The 20511-nt window shown below is 42.2% G+C and overlaps 2 protein-coding genes across 3 annotated transcripts in view; one reads left to right on the top strand and one right to left on the bottom strand.

Moving 5' to 3' along the window:
- The first annotated feature begins 1235 nt into the window (after positions 1 to 1235).
- PTGER4 (prostaglandin E receptor 4) lies at positions 1236 to 11865 on the top strand. The gene is made up of 2 exons (XM_066182345.1): positions 1236 to 2332; positions 9770 to 11865. Exons 1-2 carry the CDS (start codon positions 1502 to 1504, stop codon positions 10361 to 10363), a joined length of 1425 nt encoding a protein of 474 aa, XP_066038442.1. The 5' UTR covers positions 1236 to 1501; the 3' UTR covers positions 10364 to 11865.
- A 3057-nt stretch (positions 11866 to 14922) lies between these two features.
- TTC33 (tetratricopeptide repeat domain 33) overlaps positions 14923 to 20511 on the bottom strand; it is a 42925-nt gene continuing 37336 nt past the window's right edge. For both annotated transcript variants that reach the window (XM_066181088.1, XM_066181089.1), the window contains exon 5: positions 14923 to 18283. In XM_066181088.1, coding sequence (XP_066037185.1) covers positions 17933 to 18283 — 351 coding nt within the window. In that variant the 3' untranslated portion in view covers positions 14923 to 17932. The remainder of the gene's footprint in view (positions 18284 to 20511) is intronic.

The following is a 20511-nucleotide window of genomic DNA, read 5'->3' on the forward strand; positions in this document are numbered from 1 at the left end:
AAATTCTGTGTTCTTTATAGCAATCAATGTCACCAAGTGTGCAAGGGCAATAGACCAGCAGGTGTGAAATACAGCATGACAATGTGAAGCCTCACCCCTGAGCCAGAAGTGATAGCTCAGGCCACAAGCACAGAAACTCCCATGGACATACCCGTGGCTGTAGGTCTTGTATGGACATTTCTGGACCAGGGACTACATCGCCACCATCACTGCTTGGGTGAAAGCTGACACAGGCACTGCGCATAGTGACTGCTGCCCTTCCACCAGCCCAGATAAGACTGACTATAATCGTAGGGCTTTACTAACAAGTGTAACCCTATTTCCAATTCACACGTGATCGTCTCACAGTCAAGACCGAACAAGTTCTCGGTACAAACTTACAAATGCACCCCTTGAACACACACCCCTCCCGTGCTCGGTATCCACACTAACAGAGGCCAGAAACAGGCAGTACAGCATATCTTCCCTTTGGCAGCGGGACATGCCGCCCCGATGCCAGAGCATCGGCTGCCGGCCGTACTGTAACGGCGTCACCTCGTCGCCCCCTCTGTGATGCGCGGCCCGGCGAGCGCGGGGGTGACACGGGCCCGGCCCGGCACACGGAGAGAGCGCGACCCCTGCCCGGGTCCTGCGCTGGAGCACGGCGGGCCGGGCAGCGACAGCCCAGCTGCGCGGCGAACACTGTCCAGCGCCGCGGCCCCTTCGGTGCGAGCCGCCGGCACTCCCGCGGACCGCGCCCCACGCACAGGTGCCCCCGCCGGCCCCGGGCCCGGCCCGGACCCCGCCCGCGCCCTCCCCGCGCAACCTGCCCTGCCCGGCGCGGCCAATGGGGCGCGAGGGCGGGGAGCAGCGGCGGAGCGGCCCGGGCCGCCCCCGCCCTCCGCGGCGAAACTCGGCGGGAGCGCCGCGGGGACTGAGACGGCGCCCGCGCCTCGCACGGCCAGCAGCGCACCGCACCGCACCGCAGCGCTCCGCTCCGCTCCGCGCCGTGGCAGCGCACCGCACCGCCCCGCCGACCGGCGGCGGGGGATGAGCCGCGGCCACCGCGCTCCGGCGCCTTCTCACGCCGCCCCGAGGGCACCTGGAGCCGCCGCCGCAGCGCCTCGCTGAGCCCTCCCCGGCGTCGGTGCGAGAGGCGGTGAGGCGGCTCCGCTCGCCTCCTCTCCGCTCCTCTCGGCTCGGGCAGCCTCGATCCCCCTCCGGGCTGGGCGCGGAGCGCTGCGGCAGGAAGAGGCAGCCCCGGCTCCCCCGGCTGCGGTCGGTGGTTGACGGACGGCACCCCGCTTCGGCCCCATTTTAGGACTTCTTTTTTGACTCTTTAACTGAAACACAATACTTTTTTGTTTTCTTTTTTTGTTTTCTTTTTTTTTTTTTTAATAACTTCTCTCGCATTTGAATTTTTCCTTTCGCACTATACAACCCTCTCCCCTCCTTTACTCGGCTTTTCCTTTTCGGACGCGATCTTGCCGCCTCTCAGCTCGCCAGCTGCAGCGTGGGAATCATGTCATTCGACCCCACCATCATGCCACCTGCAAACGGCTCCGCCAACGGGACCGCCAGCGGGGCCGAAGGCGGAAAGCCCCCCACGATCCCCACTGTCATGTTCATCTTCGGTGTGGTGGGCAACCTCATCGCCATCGTGGTGCTCTGCAAGTCCAGGAAGGAGCAGAAGGAGACCACTTTCTACACGCTGGTCTGTGGACTGGCAGTCACAGATCTCTTGGGGACCTGCCTGGTGAGTCCGGTCACAATTGCCACTTACCTGCAGAACCAATGGCCCGGAGGAGCTGCGCTGTGTGAGTACAGCTCCTTCATCCTCCTCTTCTTTGGGCTGTCTGGCCTCAGCATTATCTGTGCCATGTCTATAGAGAGGTACCTGGCCATCAACCATGCCTATTTCTACAACCATTACGTAGACAAGAAACTGGCAGGGCTCACACTCTTTGCCATCTACGCTTCCAACGTGCTGTTCTGTGCCCTCCCTAGCATGGGGCTCGGCAAATCTACTTTGCAGTACCCTTACACTTGGTGTTTCATAGACTGGCGAACAAACGTGTCCGCCCATGCAGCATATTCCTACATGTACGCGGGCTTCAGCTCCTTCCTGATCTTGGTGACTGTGATCTGCAACATCCTGGTGTGCGTGGCCCTCATTCGCATGCACCGCCAGTTCATGCGGCGCACGTCCCTGGGGACAGACACCACCTCCAGCCGTTTATCTGACTTTCGCAGACGCCGGAGCTTCCGTCGGATGGCTGGAGCAGAAATCCAGATGGTTATTCTGCTCATTGCCACTTCCCTGGTCGTGGTCATCTGCTCCATTCCTCTGGTGGTGAGTAACATCATGCAACCCTTCTCTGTTCTATCACTCTTACTGCAGAGTCCTTTCTTCTCCTCGTCTGTGTTTGTCAGATTCCTGTTGGACTAGGTGCTTATTTGTGGCACCCACAGTTGGTGTCACAAACTCGTACAGTAACTCAGTGGCTGTTAGCATTCATGCACGATAGGAGAAAGTTGAGCAGATTTACATTTACATAGAAAGAAACCTGCTTATCCCAAGTCCTGGAGTCCTTTACTTGATTAAAAATCTCTATAATTGTTTCACTGTTCAACTGGAATCCATAGAGTAAAATCCTGAGTGCTAAAGGATCTTTAAACTTCGCCTGCAAAATTAATTTGTGATAAGTGAGGCTTGGGCCTGCATTTCTGGCTGTTTAGTGTGTTTTTTAAATGTGCATGTTGTTGCTGAAGGGTGCAAACACTACCTGATGTGCAAAAGGAAGGCGGGGTTGTGTGCACTTGGCCCTAGCAACATACAGAGTTCTTCACAACCAAAACCTAAGCTAAGGTTCCACTCCTCAGGGACTCATGCACCGTCTCTGGGGTAGATCCCTCACAGGCATCCTTCCAGGAGTTCCCCACACAGTGGGAGGAGTGAACTCAGTGGAACCACCTGTCAGCATATTGCTCAGTGAAATGGATGTTGGAGGAATCTGGCGCACAGAAACCTTGAGATCATGCTGAAATGTCAAACAACATTACAACTAACTGTTCGTTCATTTTCTGAAAAGGCTGATACAATTTGTGCTATTAAATTGAACGCACAGGATCCACTTTTTTTTAATCCTCCACCTTATATTCAGGAAAGACAAAAAACCCCAAATCCACCAGCTAGAGGCTCAGTTCTTGCTTGCCAGCCACCAAAATAAAGCTTGTCAAAAATCCTGTCCTACTCTGGCTCAGAGACATTAAACAAATAGTTGGCTTGCCTTATTTGCCATCTTACAAAACATAGGGTAGTTTCTCAAGCACTGGCTGTCAGACAGAAGGTGTTTTTAGCAGGACTTCGTAAGGAGATTTCTTGTCAGTAGGGTGATCCCTCTGTCATAGAGGGGGGTGCAATGTATGTCAAATAAAGCTGGCTAGCTGGACATGCAAAACTGTATACCACTGTAAGGAAGTTTGGAGCAGTGTGTGTGAACAGGACTCAGCTGTCAGTGAGTGTGTCCCCCTGCTCAGAGGAGCTGTAATGACAAGGGCTGGCCGGGGCTGCCACATTGCTGGCAAACAGGAGCTAGTGAAGCGTGGCTGTGCTGCAGCTCCAGGGTCCCGGCCGTTCCCAAAGGCCATCCCCGTCCATCGGCGCTGTCACTTGGTACGGTGCCAAGGCATGACCGTGCACGGTGCCGTGTGTTCACTGCCTGACATCCAGAGGAGGTCGAGAGGTGCTGCCTGAGCTGCACACAGGGTGTCCCCGGGAGGAGCACATGCCTTAGACAGAGGAACTGTGCCAGCCTGCCCTGCAGTCCAGCTCCAGATATGGCAGGAGTAAGCTGACTTGCTGCACCGGGATGCATCAGGCGGCCAAAACCCCGACAGTACTGAGGGGTGGCAGTACTTAAGGTGATTAATCTAGTATCAAAACAGCTAGTTCACTAAAGAACAGTATTGCATTTTCAAAAGAGATGCTGGTAAATGCAGAGAACGAGTTCTCTGAATTAAATACAGTGTCAGGATGTGATGGACTTAAACAGCTTCAGAAAACAAGCCAAGCCTTGTCCTGTAGCAAAGCCGCTAGAGGAGTGCTGAGAAGTCTGAATGTGAAATGCAAAATGAAAAAGTTTGTATCTATTTGAACCTAGGCAGTATTTTTTTTACATAATACTTACCGAAAAAAAAAAGGGGGGGGGGGGGGGGGGGACCGGAAATCAAGAGGGAGGGTGTACCAGAAAGTGAACTAGATTGCTGAGAGCTAAAATTATTGAACCTGGGTGGGGCAAAAGGTTTATTATTTGAACAGTAGCTAGTGAAAAACTTGCATATAGCAGAAGTATGTGAACGTGCAGGTGATAAAGTTGTACAGCTCTCTCAGACCTTGATTTCGCTTCCTATAAAGGCAGAGTGTTACCTTGGGTATGTTCACGTAAGTTAGCTTTTACCAGCTAAAGCAGTATGTATTTTCTCTATCTAAAATGACATAAGGGACCCTAATTTCATTTAGTTGGATGACTAAAAATAATAGGAAGCTTTTTCTAAAAAACCAAACCCAAATAACCACATATATACACACCATCACAGTGTCCACTGTGGTTAAATTTCTTCATTGTTAAGTAGCTTTTTAAAGTTTCTTGGCTCCCTCTCTGGGAATAAGCCACAGCCACTGTTGCTGCTTTGTCCCATGATGAGCTGCCGTGTATGCTGCTGTGTTAAGCTTTCTGGATGCACAGACACTGAGGTCAAGAATGGGGAAACTCAGAGAAGTGACACTTTATATTATAAATCCCTAGAAAGAGCCACTATTTGAAGTAGGTAGATTACTAATATACAGATTTACATTTTCATGACTTGGAGAGTTTTAGGGAGTCCTCACCGTGTGAGAGGCTCACCTGTAACAGGTCAGCCTGGCACTCTTCAAGAACCATAAAAGTGGTGAGGTGGTGGTGCCAGCATGATTCAGAAAACACAAAGCAGGCTCAGAGGGTGCTTTGCGACTTAAGTTTTCTTTTGATGAGCTGACTTCCCACTGATGATTTCAGCTCAATAAACCATCAAGTAAGTCTAAGAAAAGCAACTTCTGGAAGAGACATGTAAGCCTCTAACATTTTAGAACAAACACTTTCACAAGGTAATAAGATAGCAGATGGGGTCAATCCAACAGGATCCACTTACTATGGTTTGGTAGAAAAAAAATTCAAAATTTGAAATATTAAACAACTCTGAAATAACTGAGTCACAGATAACAGCAGTTTTTAATAATAAGATGCTTCAGCACATGATTTACAGGTAGGATAGGTTAGAGTTTTAGTGATTATTCATAAAATCAGCAAAATTTAAAAGTAACAAATGCTGTAACAAAATTATGGGAGGTTATGCAAAATACTGAATGAACTTGACAGAACTGAAGGCTGATCAAGTATATCAAGGAAAGAAAAGATGAATGAAAAAAAGATTTGTGAAAGGAAACTTTATATAATCCAGTGTGTTCTCAGTGTGCAGAAAGGGGTGTGAAGGACATGAATCTGACAGTAGTTTAAAAATTAAGTAAGAAAAGCACATAACTTATGTGCTGACTCTTGTCTTGACTCCACACAGGTTATGTCATCTCCTAAAATGTTTTGAGCTTTTTAGAAATTAGAATTGCATAGTGTAAAATGTAGTTATATTAATATGAATTATATTAGGAGAGATTTTGTCAAGAACAGAGTAGAATTTTTTATCTTTCTGAAAGCACCAAGCTCCTTTCAAGAGTAAATAGGCATATACTACTCAAAGCCTGTCATTCACTCCAGCAGTCTGTCAGATACTCTTAAAATTTTTAAGTGTGTGATCTTTTTCTCATTCTGACCCTTGAAAGTTGTTGTTAAATTATAGTGATATGAAAAATGTAATGTTTCAGGGTGTACATCTTGTTGATTGCATGAAATGATCAGGATTTTCTAACTTGATGTTTAATTCATGTAAAACTGGATTTTCTTTTGGCTTGGCTGGTTTCAACTTTTTGTATCAGGGACTGTCCATAACCAACTGCAAGGGGTCAGGCATGATTTTTTGGCAGTAGAGTAGTCATCAAGCAGACAGTAAGACCTTGAAGGGCAAAGGTTATTGGCTTGTGGAGCTGAAAAACTTGTTCCTGCTTACTACCATATGTTTTTTAAATTTATCATATCAGCATGTGGGGAAATGTGAGGGCAGGTAGAAGCTGTGGAAACAATTACAAGTGTGACTGTAACTATAAAAGTCACCTTATAATGCTTCATAGGATTAAAAATCATGACTTGCATCTGTCGTTAGTAAAGAGGAAAAGTGCACAAGGACTCTGATCCTGCAAGTGCCTGTCTTGAGCATAAACTTGACGTGCCTTAGAGCTGTGTACTTCCTAATTGCAAATAAACTGGTACTACTTTTAAGATTTGCTGTCTGAATTCTACCTCTGCAAAGCTAATATACAAACCCTATTTTTTAGAGATCTGAATTGTTCTAGTTTGATTCCTTCTTTAAGTAGGATTTAAAATGGCACAAATCCAAGCATCAGATTAGATAATTTATTTAGTAGTGGATTCCAATTATTTGGCATTTGCTTTGAAGATGACAGGCAATATCTTTTATCATGTTACCTCCTGCAGCAGAGGACTTGTAGCCTAAACAGGGTACACCTCTTGCTGTTAAGTGATCCTTTACTAAATGTTGTTTCACCAGCAAGTAAAGAAGGACAGAATTTACATTCCTACACAGATAAATTTTTACCCTATTGTGATTAATGTAAGAAAACAATAGGTGTGAACTGATAAATGCATATGACATTCTGGGGAGCTTTCTACGGGACTCTTCTGGGAAGTAAAAACAGTTTTGTAAAATCAGAGTTTTCACTGACTACATCCACTCTGAGAATCGTTAATCTCCACATGCTGTGTAGCTGTCACAAGGAAATATAGCATAAAACAAGCTGTCCTGTACCGTTAGCAATAGTCTTTTTCAGCCATCCTTTTCAGCCACAGAATGAACACTGGGAGACATTTTCATCTTTCCATATAGTCTGCCAGGTAGCAGAAAGAGGTGGAATAAGTACCTCAATTTCACGTGCTGCTTATCAAAAGAACAATCGAACTATTAAATCACTGACGTGTAACTGTAGCTCTGAGTTTAAAAAAAAAAAAAAAAAAAACAAAAAAAAAAAAACCAGCAACAACAACAAAAAAAGCAAGCCTCCAAGTTGAACTGTGAATTTCTTCAGCTGTCTTCAAAGTGTGTCTTTTGGTTGTGTGGTCCAGCTGGATTTGTTATACTCCTTACACATATACACACATACATGTTTTACATGTGTATAGATTATACAGATACATATACACATACACATGCATGTTATACATATCTACACTTTATACGCATACACACATACATATTACACATATACACATGCCTGTTGTGCGTATATACACATTTATACGTATAAACACATACATCTCACGTATACACATTATACATACCTACGCATTATACATACCTACACTTTATACACATACACACATACATATTGCACATATACACATACCTGTTGTGCATACGTACACATTATACATATAAACACGTACATACTACAAATATGTACACGTACACCTCGTACACATATATACGTATTATACACACCGATTACACGCAGAGCCACACCCGCCACGGGGCAGCCACGCCATCTAGCGGCGCTCCCGGGAGCAACAGCTGATTTATCGATCATTTATTCCCGAATCCCTTTTTTCACAGCATAAATGGGGAAATCTGCTTACAGAACGGACAGTCAAAATCATAAATAAAATAATAAAATATCAGTCTTATAAATAAAATAATGATGAAATTATTTATAAAGGAAATTAATAATGATAAAAAATACTATGTCTAAAATAGTTTAAAATAAAGCCAAATATTAAAGTCAAAGGTAAGATTATTAACAATTTTTTTTAAAGCCATAAAAATAAGTTCATCATGTATAGGAATACTCTTTGAAGCACCTGAATGGTGTGTTTGGCCTAACAGGTCAATAAGGCCAAGAAATTAGTAGTCAGTAAGACATCTGCAGTGTTATAAATCATTAGGAAAGTAACTGCAGATAAAGGTCGCATCACTATATTGCTTTTTTAAAGTCCATAATCAATTTTAAAGTCTTGAATTTATAAATATTTTCCCATATCTTGAGTTCACTACGTTACCCATAATCCTAGAGAAAAGTACTGAGAAAGGAAATACAGTCAATCATCAGTTTGACAGACCATTTGAGAGATTTTAGGCACAGGGCTTCCACAGAGGGACACAGCATTATTCTAAACATACCATTGATAGCTTTGGATAGCATTCCATCTCTGAATACTGGCAAGGCTGAGTGCTGCTACATTGCCCTCCTGCAAGAAAATTTCTCAAGAATTGTGACATTTTTTACCAGGCTTGGATGGCTTCACATGCACGACTTGTAAAAAATTACTTATGAGGGCTGTCCTAATTTGGCTCATTTATTTAAATGCTTGCTTGCCTCCATGTCTGTAACCTCATAGCTATACAGGCCTTGCTTCATTTCAGAAGCCAAGGATGACATTCTAAAAACCTTATAATTTTGCTACGGGACTTTTACTGTATCAGATAAAAATAGAGTTAAGGAATCTATTTTAACTTATCTTAAGCGACCTGAAGAAAATAGAATCTTCCATTATCCACTTTTCAGTGACTTTCCTAAGCCTTTCACTTAACTGTCTGCTGCTTAGGTCTTGCTAAACTGGAGAAGAGCTGTTTGAGAATGATCAACACAACAAACTCTTCTGATGCCTTTGTGGACTGTGCCTTACAGCAGCCTTTACAAAAGTGGCTTCTAAACAAGGAAAGAAACCAGATGAAGAATAAGCTAAAAGAATAAGCTGAAGAATACATTTCTATGTAGAAGACACGGCCCTTCAGTTTTAAAATTTGTGCATGATAAACTAGAATAATTAAATAGTCACTTCACACATCAGCTTCAACATCTTAAACTCTAGACCATTTCATTAGTATTTTTGTAAGTAAAACCAAAATGCTGGCTCATATAGGAGAAGAGAGCGCTCTAGTTGAGTGCTGAAATAATCTCATTTTCTTGGCTTGTTAAAAATCTCCTACCTGGGTGACCTGTCTTTCTGGATGTTTTTTCCTCCTTTTCTTTTTTTGATGTTCCTGTTTTTCTAAACCATGCTGCAGCAAGCAGACGCTTGTGGTTATAAAAGCAGTTCCAGTAAGGACAGGTGCCAGGAAAATACATTTCTAAACTTGGGAATCAACAACTCAGGACCAGCTTACAGTCTCATGTACTTGGATTATTATGTGTGTTTCAGTTCATTTCATACCTTTGCTAGAGGGACAGGTCAGGTCTCCCCAGTCCGTTACTTCTTTGCAGGTTGTATGAGATTTGAGGTATACCAAGGAAGCAGGATACAGGTCTACATCTTTGTTCCAGGAAAATTTTAAAGACATCAGCCAAAATTTGGAGGCGAAAGATTATGAGGCGAAAGAGAGAGAAAGAAAAGTCTTGTTCTACATGTAACAAAGGTGTTAAAATTTTCGTCTGACTTTTTTTTTTTTTTTTTTTTCTATTTCAAAAAACGAGTTCATGACTGCTGATCTGAGATGCCTAACTTTGCCTGGATGCTCTTCTGTCATAGCTTACTTCTGCAAATCTAGATCTGCGCTTTGAAGGGTAAGCTTTTCTGTCCTGATGCAATTATGTAATCGTGTCTTCCTTTTCCCCCTTCTTCTTGGGTAGGTCCGTGTCTTTGTGAACCAGCTGTACCGGCCAGAATCAGTGGAAGACGTCAGGCAAAACCCCGACCTGCAGGCCATCCGCATTGCCTCAGTGAACCCCATTTTGGACCCCTGGATCTACATCCTGCTCCGCAAGACTGTGCTCAGCAAAGCCATCGAGAAGATCAAATGCCTCTTCTGCCGCATCGGAGGGGCCCGGAGGCATAACTCAGGGGGCAACTTCAATTGCGTGGACGGTCGCAGGACCTCCTCTGCCATGTCCAGTCAGTCGCCCTCCTTCATCTCGCGGGAGCTGCGGGAGATCAGCAGCACCTCACAGACGCTGCTGTACCCCCCGGAGCTGAGCGAGAGCAGCGTCAGTGGCCGCGTGCTGCTCCCGGGCCCCAGCGCCGGCTCCGCACACTCCGACACCATGTCTGTACGGACACTGCGGAGCTCCGACACCTCGGACTCCTCACAGGGACACGACTCCGAGAGTGTCTTCCTGGTGAGCGAAGTCAGCTCTGGTGATGGGGCCAGCTCTGCATCCAAGAGTAGCCCTCTGCAGGTCACCTTCCCCACAGAGACATTGAATTTGTCAGAAAAGTGCATATAGATAGCCATGAAAGGCATCAACCCTGGGGATATTCCTGGTACATTGGAAAAACTGGTGCAATAGATAGGTGTTCCGCCTATTCCTGGGGAGAGGGGTTCAGCTGGGCTTCAAAGGGCTATTTTTCTCTTGCTGTGTGATGGGTACATTTCCTTTAGACTACTGAGACTGTGTGGAACAGACATTGCACTTGGGCCCTGCCATCAGAAATGTTACAAAGCAGGTCTGATGGGACTGGAAACATGAACTGCCTGGTCTTGCTGTGGGACACAGGAGAGCTACTGTGCCTCTGGAAATAGAAAAGCCCCATCACTTGCTTTTTTCTTTATTTCATTCCCTTTCCAAGTCTGGTAGAATTGGTTTTGTTCCTTCCCTGTGGCTGCTCAGCTATCAAGAGTTTAAGCTTCTTTAGAGCTGAATATGAGGCAGCTGCTAGGAACTGGACACAGGTACTCTGAGAGCTGCCTGCCGTAGGATTTTAAAGTGTCTCACTAAAGCATGAAAATGTGAATTTTTATCATTGTATATATGTCAGGATTAAAAATATTTAAAAGTGCATTCTTCTCTATGAGAAGGTTTGTTATTAATACGAGGTATGTAGAAATGATTGCCAGCCCTCTCTTCCCTCAGTATTTCCTGCTGATCAGGCATTCATGGCTTATATTTGTTGTCCATGCTAGATTCACAGCTGATGAGTAATTCTCGAGCTGAGAATATATAAGCACTTTCTGAGTGAAATGGGAATATGCCTTTTTAAGAGAGAAAAAGAAAACACATCCTTCCAGTTAAGATATATATGTATATACTAAAAAAATAAGATTTTATTTATGTTCTGAGAATGTTTTTCTGTGTAATACACACGCACTTGAGTACTTCAGCCCAGTCTACACACACTTAGGCACACACGTAACATTGCCCGTCAGAGTGGTCTCTCTGCTGCCAGGGAGACTCCTTACATGTAAAGTTAAGGACATATAGAAGTGCTTTCAATATCAGGGCCTGAAACTTTCAACTCCTGGTTAATAGTCTTAATATTCACTTTAGTTAAAGTATCACTGATGTTACAAAGGTATTTTTTTCATAACATTTATCATTTTACTTTAAATAGTAAATAGATTTTTATGACTGTGTAATCTGATGCTCCATCAAATAAATGTATGAAACCATGGAAGCAGAATCTTCATTTAAAGTATAGATTATATGGAACTATATTTCAGTCTTAAACACCTTGAAAAGTGTTTGTTGCTAGAGTTTTGATTAACTAGCTGTTAACCACTGACAAAAAGGAGTTTTATGTTGCAAGGGTTGGATCTTGTTCCAGAAATACCGTGTATCAAAATAATTCTGTACAGATATTTGGGGGATGTTTTGTCAAAAACAAAGCATGTTTTGCTTCTTCAAGTGTTTTCATGTGAATGCTACATTGTAATGAAAATCTTGAGCCTTATGTTGATATGTTTAAGCAGTTGTACCGACCAAAGGAACTTTGGGGATCACAATTAAATGGAAACGTTCTGCTTGATCTCAGATGTCTACATGAGTCTGCCATTCAGTGCCAACTCCTTGCCTTAACAAGCCTCCCATTTTGGAATGTTTTGCACTCAGCTACTGCCAAAACATACCTTGAGCTGCAAGTTTCCAAAACACCACAGCATGATCACCATCAGCAAGAAGCAGATGTCTTCAAAACTGCCCCCAAGAGCACTGACACAGACAGAAAAACTCTTTATTTGAACAGGGACATTTTCCTTTAAACAGGGACATTTTTCTTTCCTTAGGGAAGAAGCTTGTTTGCCTTTAAGCATATAGAAAGTGAAGTTAAATCTTTACACAAATATTTGCAGCAGCAGCAGCCACTTTTCACCAGTTAAGCAGGAGAACAGTATTACCCAAGCTCCTACTGCAGCTACAGATAAGGATCTGCCTGAATTCCTTGCAATTAAACCACCTCACTATGTTCTGTTGCTTACTGGTGACCAACAAATAGAACAGATCACCATACTTCCCAAGACAGGAAATAGCACCTGGCAGAGCAGGAAGGTGGGAGTGCCACTGCCAGATAGCACCACATGTACCAATATGGGACCACACCTTTGCAGCTGGCCCAGAGCAGCACACCATTATTATTGGTAGTTTATGCAGTGACAGAATTCAGTGTTCAGGAGCAATTGGGCAGAAGGACTGGGCAAGTGTGGCTTTTTTTAGGGTGACAGTAGTATCACATCTTGCTCACCTCCCCCAGAGTCCCACTCAGGTTTAGCACCTTCCTCCAGCGCTGACCACAGATACCTTACCACACCACATTCCTCAGCCTCCCTGAGCTTAAGTCTTCTAAATTAAGGTTGCATGTTTCAAGAGTCTAATTTGCCACACAGAGGTTAAAAGATTAGTTTCTTGGTAGGTATTATGAGTAGTTTCCAAGGGTTTCGTTTCTCACACATTAATATCTCCCCTATATTCCCAAACCTGAGATCCATATCCCCTCAGAACAGCCTTTCACACCAGCATCCACGTTCTCCAGTCCTCTGTGTTCACATAAAATGTACCGATACAAAAATTTCTCATACCAAACTTTTATCTCTCAAACTCCGTCCACCCTGCTAGTCCTGCAACTGCCAGTCCCCCTCCCTCACTTCCAGCAGTCTGTCCTGCCCACACATCCCAGATCACCACTTTGCTGAACCCTTTCCATCCAGAGACACTGCTAGACCTCCAATCCCGCAACCACACCCCAAGTCCCAGCCCTAATTCAATTTAAGCCCCTGTACTCTGGCAGGGCTTGGAGGATCCACCCACCACAGGCAGGATGAGACACAGCATCTGTACCAGACAGTGGTTTCTATTAAGATCTGTAGATTACTTTGAATCTCTGATCCATGGTAAGTTAGCCTTAAGAACAGTTTAAGGTGTAGGATGTACTGTCAGAGGACACGGCTGACTTAAATGAGGCTCACACATTCCTGTCAGGAACACCCCTGCTGCCTGAACTGAACTGGCACTTCAGACCCAGTGCCAATGCATGAACAGGATCAGCGTAAACTGCTGTCTTCAAATGGCACAGCCAACATCCTAAGTCAGGAAGCTTTTGAGGTTTTTTTTCTGCTGCCAGACACAACAGCAAACCTGTTCCACTTAAGGCAGATCTGCTATTAGAGCTACCAAATACCATCAGGCCTTTGCACTCCAGGCTCTCTTCTAGACCTGCCAACTTTACAAACCTAGAAATCCAGTGCATCTCCTGCTTTGTGAAACCAAGGGCAGCTCGAGCCCCACATCTAATCATTTTATTTATCCTTTATAACCTATCCCCTTTGATCATTTATCCTTTACAACCCTTACAGTTCCTAGCCTTGTGGCTCTTAGGAAATCAGCCCTCAAAGCCAGGCAGCACACCTGGCAGGATTCGATAATCATCCATGCCCACCAGCCCCTCCTGCTCCAGAACCAGCCCCTCTGGAGGTACCACAGCCCAAGCACTCCAGCATATCTGGGAACACCATGTTAACATGACAGTGACCTACAATGAACACAGAGTTCCTGCAATCTGCCAACATAGCAAACCCACATCCTTCTGCTTTCCTGTGCACCAGTCCTAACTACAGTCATTATAGTTTGATGGAAATTCTATGAACTCAAATTTAAGATAGCACCTCAATACTAGTATTTTTACCTCCTTTCCCTTGGTTTTAGGATTGGAGGGAACTTACCTTGTGTGGGCGAGCAAGTTCCCAATGCCACCTCTCTGATCTTGATCTCTAAACCCAGAGTAAACTGTTCCATTTGTTTTTTATCCCTCTCCATGATTTCTAAAATCCAGCATCTTATGGTACTATCAAGAGTCACTGTTGTGTTATCTGATCCTTATTCCTTTCTTACCCTCTAGTATTGTCAGAAAGGATTTATTTCTCTCTCAGTACATTTAAGGTTTTTAAAGATACTTATCTCCATCTATGAGAGTGGAAGTCACATGCCCTGTTTCAGCATTTGAGGTTAACTGCCAGTCAGTCACCTTGAGCTTCCTTTGTAGTCAAGGGAAATAATTAGGCACCTTGGGAGGCTGATTCAGCTCATTCTGATACTTATCTAACACAAGGCATATGAATGGCTCTGTGCATTTCTTTCCACTGGATACAAAGGAACTCAAAGGGAGAAATATATTTGAATGTAGGCTTTTAAATCAGGCAAAACTAATCTGTCTAACCCACTGCTGTTCTTGAGCGTTCCTCTTCAATGCAACAGTTTAGCATTTTAATATGTGATTCATATGGAGGGCAAGCACATGAAAGCTGCTGCAGCCATTGCCACTAATGATAATGACAAACAATAATTTTCCAATGTCAAAGAGGCAGTGTTATTTCACTAATATCCTGTTTTGGATAACATCTCCTTTTGCTTCATCTCATGTGGATATCGCTAAAAGACTTAAAAACTCTGAGCATCACCCTTTATTAAATATTCTTTCCCAAGATTTCTTCTTTTCTTTTTTACTAAAACAAATTAACATGTTCACCAGAGACAAAAGCCAATTATTAAATGAGGAACACTCTGGAATGGGAAATAATTTTTATTTTTGTTATAACACAAAGAATAAAGAGACATCACTAAGAAGCAGAAGTCAGTATTTTATTCAAACCGCAAACCGATCCAGAAAATTACACACATGCAAAACATGGCATGCTGTACAAAAAACAATGTTGAAATCATCAATATTTGAACTTCTCCCCAGTTTGAAAAGAGTTGTCCCAGGAACTTAACTGCTCTACAAAACACTACAGTTCTGACAATACCTAGAATTCATAACCCAATCTAATCAGAAGGAAAACACATTTAGTACATGGGATGGAAACCACCACTCGAGCCCGGCACAGCCTGATGGTGCAGATGTACACCCCTCCAGCAGTCTGGCCCTGCAGTGCTGAAGTCAATAGGAACTTTGTGAATCATTTCAGTGGAAACAGATTCTGTGATAACACAGGCCTCTGAGAGAACGGCAGCAGTCCTTCCTGTATGAGTAAAGACAGAACACTGACGCAAGTACAAAGTGCAAAGAAAGAAAAGATGAGGTGGATACAGCCAAGCTCCTTCAAAATGAAAATATACCCCGGAGCACCTCACACATCTACTTTTCCAGCCAGAGAAGATCTCTTGTTTGAAGACATCTGTCCAAACCCCTCTCATGCTAAGTCTTCCTATGGCTGACTAGATTGTATTAAGTTGATAGGAGAAAGACTGAGAAATCTTTCAATTCTAGTAATTTAAACTATCAAACCATATCTTAATCAAGTGCCTATCCAGTAAGCACCTAAAATATTTCTGAATTTAATGAAGAAATAAAAATGTAGCATGATGATGTCTTACATGTCTTAATATATTTGGGTCTCTGTAGTTCTAATTATTTTGAATACTCAGAAGATAGTAAAATGCACGATTTTGTGTGAATGTGTGCTCATGCAAGCACAGATCTACAAATTTATAAATACAAAAAAAAAACCATTCAGGGATAATCTTGCAAAAATTAATGAAAACTTAGTACAACAAGGCAATTAAGCCTTCTTAAAAATCTGTATGTATCCTCTTAAATAAAGGTATTCTGATATTAGATAAAAAGAAAGTATGATTTGAGATAGTTTTTCTGCAATGCACTTTCCGCTGCAAAAGCACTTTACTTCTCAAGCAACATGATTTTTTTTGAAATGTGTTATTTTGAAATTAGAAATCAGACCTGAAAAGTGCAAAGATAACTGATTCCAGAAGTTTCAATTGTCTGCAAAACTATGTATTCTCATACAAAATTTTATCAAAATCAAGTAAAAATTACATGTTCCCAAACTGAATTCTTCAGGAATTCCTCAGCTGACCATTTTTTTTCCAGTACTGTTAGGATGTGATCATCTCTACCATGTCTCCAAGACAATGAAATGAGAACAGCTGATGTGCTCCACAGAATACATCAAAGAAATAGCCTGATTTCATTTCTCTGAACTGCCTGTGTGATGAACCAATTGCCACCTTTCCTAGAAAAAAAGGCAACATTAAAAATTTCCTAGGGTATCAACCTTCATTACCCAACACTGGATCCAAAATCCAAAAAAGGTAAGAAGGGAGACTCCAGCAGTGCTGTCCTGGAAAACTGGTTCTAAGAGCATACTTTTAATGGCAGGTCATAAGAATTAGGGAGAGCAAACTGACTCCCCTTATCAGATTAGCCTCACTAGGAAAGAAAAGCCCCAAATACAATACAATTCAGCCATATTTATTTTCTATTCCCACCATTCTACTTTTGGTGATGTCTGTAGCACAGCACACAAGATAAGGAAAGGCCAGTTTGAGTATAAACTTTCTGCTGCTGAAACATTTAATTGTAACTAAGCATTCAGGGCTTGTTTGGTAAAGCATTTCCCTTCATCTAATCAGAAAGTGTTTAACCCAGTCACCAAGGAAAGCATCATAAAGGTTTGTACCTGATTTGCCTACAGATCAGATCTGTCACACACAGACATACAAAATAATAATCCATTCCTGATTAATAGAAAACTTTTCCATAGAACAAATAATGAAAACAAAGACAACAAAGAAAACAGTTCAGATTTTCACTGGAAGAAAATTATGTTAATAGCGACTGAAATAATTTGTAAACATCCTTTTTCCTTTTTGTGCTTGTTTCGGCTGGGATAGAGTTAATTTTCTTTAGAGTGGCAAGTAGGGGACTAAGTTTTGATTTTGTGCTGGCAAGTATTAATAACACACCGTTGTTTTCATTATTGCTGAGCAGTGCTTGCACAGGGTCAAGACCTTTTCCTGCTCCTCATCCCACCCCACCAGTGAGAAGACTGGGGGTGCACAAGCAGCTGGGAGGAGACCAACCAGAACAGCTGACCCCAACTGAGCACAGGGATACCCCATCTCACAGCTCAACACACAGAACTGGGTGAAGAAGGAGGTAGGGGAAGGCAGGACATTCACAGCGTTTTCCGAAGTTGTATGTGTAGCCCTGCTTTCCTGGGGATGGCTGAACACCTGCCTGCCCATGGGAACTAGTGGTGAATCCCCTGTTTTACTTTGCTTGGATCTGCAGCTTTTGCTTTCCCTATTATGCTGTCTCCATCTCAGCCCATGAGTTCTTTCACTTTTACTCTTCCAGTTTGCTCCCCCATTCCCCAGGAGTCAGTCAGCCGTGTGGGGCTAAGCTGCCAGCTAGGGATAAACCACAGCACTTTTACAGTTTAAATAAAACTTTCCAAATTACTGGGAAAATGTACACATTAACTTGTAAAATTATGAAATACACAAAGATGAAAGCAGCTGTTAGAATGCAGTTAAGCATTTCAAGATTACATTTGTTCATAAGAATTTAGTATTTTTAGAATCAACTCTTGGCTTTTTGAAAAACAGAAATGGAACAACAACTCAGGTCATTGCTTTTTTAATTAACAAAAGAAAAATAATTTCAATTCTTGAACTTTTGTAGGCCATCCTACCATTGTATAAAAAAAGAACAAACACAAAGCAAGCAAAATACGATAAATAACAACAGTTCTCAAAACTATGGGTATGACAACCCATGAGGCTGTCCTACCGGGCCCTGATGAAAAGGGTTTCATCAGGAGTTGCAGGACAATTGTCCTGCTCAGTAACAGTCTCTACTGTGCCTGAAGCAGACACAATGACCATCGTTTTAGCCGCTGAAAGAGCTTTTTCCTTCTCTGCAATGGCAGCACAGACTGCCACGATTTCATCACTTTCAAAGTCGTAGTCTGGGATTGACTCTTGTACAATCTCTTCTCCTTTTGCCAGTGCTTGCACTGACTCAGTCTTTGTGGCCTTCTGCTGTACCTGTAGTTTTCTCGCCCAGGAAAGGTCTTCCTTCCATACTTCAGGGTTCATTGGAAAGATGTGCAAGGATACCTGGAAGCTTCGGATTGCCTATAAGCAGAACAGGGAAAAAACAGAGATGGGACACTTTAAAGACTACCTTTCTCATAAAAATTGACAATAAAAAAATTGCATGTATTATTTGAGCCTAGCCAAAAGCTGTTTTACTCCTGTTTTTATTGAAGCAATCATCCCTCAGTTTGATAGCAGCCTTACCCCCAAACAACTGCGTCTGAAAGGACAAAAATGCATGAATAAACCAGGTACGTGGCAACAAGAGCACAAATAAAGAGCTCATATATGAAAAATAACATTGTAATTACAAAGGTAAAGGAAAAATGATTTTTTGGATGGTTTCCTACTCCACTTTTCTCTCATCATCAGATGTAAAGGCAAAAGCAGACAGATATGGTTTAAAAAAACACAGACAAGGGATGACTGGAATTTGAAGTACCACTGGTATTGCTGCTTTTAAATTAGAAAGCAGTCCTTTCATATACAACCTAACACTACACTAATACTAGCCACATGGTAAACAGTTTCTGTAACAGGTATGTGATTACAGAAACACATAAATAAATGCACAGAAGCCAAATAAACTCCAAACTTCGAGAGTTGCTCTAAGAACTTCTATAATCTTACAAAGAATGTAATATTAGTAGAAGCAAGTGTAGGTAGTGATGCTTCTCCTTTCCTTCAGTTCAGCTGGGAAAACACTCACAAATACAAATCCTCAACAGAGAACTTGTGTAATTAAAAACAAAGAAGTGTGACCATCTAAAATAAGAAGAGGTTGCTACGATACTAGACAAAAGCTACACCAAGAATTACAACTGTACTGTCTTTAAATAATATTAACAGTGGTCAAGGCTGAACCTGCCTCCTCACACTTAGGTACATGCACACAAAAGCATGAGTGTATTTCACATTTATGACTGTACAGTCAGTTATGAAAAAGGGTCACCTTAGTAACCAAACATGTACATGTTATGATATGTACAGAAGCCCTCCTGTAAGATGGGAAAACTGTGATGATATGGATTGGGATGATATTTGGGAAGAGTTCTGGCAACTTGAATATTAAAACTTTAAAGACATATGGCAAACCACAGTTTGCATGTTCTGCTGTAGTTTATAAATCCTTAAAGCATGCCAATTAGTTTTGAAAATCACAACTTTTCTTCTGCACTGACAGAAACTGATAGTTCATCCTTCTGATGGCACAGATATGCCATCAGATATCATATGGACTGCATATGATGGAAACTCAGAAGAAAGAGATATAAAATCAGATTTAAGAAATGCTGCCTATGCTATCAATAGTACTGTTGTTGTAAGAGGCAGTCTTTCAATTCCAGATGGAAAAAGCAGCTTAATTACTGGTTCACAACCAGCTCTGAAGTGTAGGACATGTTGAACTTTAAATAGAAGAACTACTGAAGTTTAGTTCTCCTAAAACAGTGTCACTTTATTCAACTTCGCTAGCTTTTAATTTTCAGGGACACATGAACAACAAGTAAACACTAAATGCTCTTTTTTGTATTTCTGTTGAAAACAAAATATAAACAAACACCATCTGCTTTTAAGCCTTCCATGAAAGAGGTCCCCTAATTAAAACCTGCCTATATAGTTATGTTCATGCACAATAAATAACATTTGGTAAGCGTCAAAGCTGCTTTTATGATTCATACAATACTGCATAAAAAGATCATCTTAGTAAATCTATTAGAAAAGTTTTTGTGCTTGACATTTTTATAAAGGAATAAAAAAATATTGAAGTAATTGTTTTAGTGCTGCAAAAGATCAGAGCGATCAATTTTAAAGCAGCAATGTAAAACTGAAAAATATACACTTGTCATCCATTTAAAATTTTATGTTGCCACTGGAACAGTGCCCAAAGCCACTAATTTCTACTAAGACAGAAGAAAAGAACAGTGCTACTTTTAATTCTTCCCCTAATGGAGATGTGAATTTCCTTCTCCAGTTGCCTGTCACATTACAGGAAAACACAGTGACACTACATGAAATTGGTATTACAAGCCTCATTTTAAAGAGGAGCTGTCATTTTAGAGATCCTGCATATAAGAACTACAGGATTTCAAACTGGTACAGTCATGTATCTGTTTTTGCTTCTGTGGGGAAGTGCAATGTAAAACCTGCAAGACATTCTTCCTTGTGGAATTACAGTATTTGAAAAATCCAGTTTTTTGAAGTATCTTATATTTTGTCTCTAATCTAATACAAAATAGTATTCTGTAGCAAACACCCTTACATTTGCC

This window comes from Chamaea fasciata, unplaced genomic scaffold (genome assembly GCF_029207755.1).
Source record: "Chamaea fasciata isolate MVZ Bird 193981 ecotype frontalis unplaced genomic scaffold, bChaFas1.0.hap1 SCAF_4, whole genome shotgun sequence".
NCBI classification, from domain to species: domain Eukaryota; kingdom Metazoa; phylum Chordata; class Aves; order Passeriformes; family Sylviidae; genus Chamaea; species Chamaea fasciata.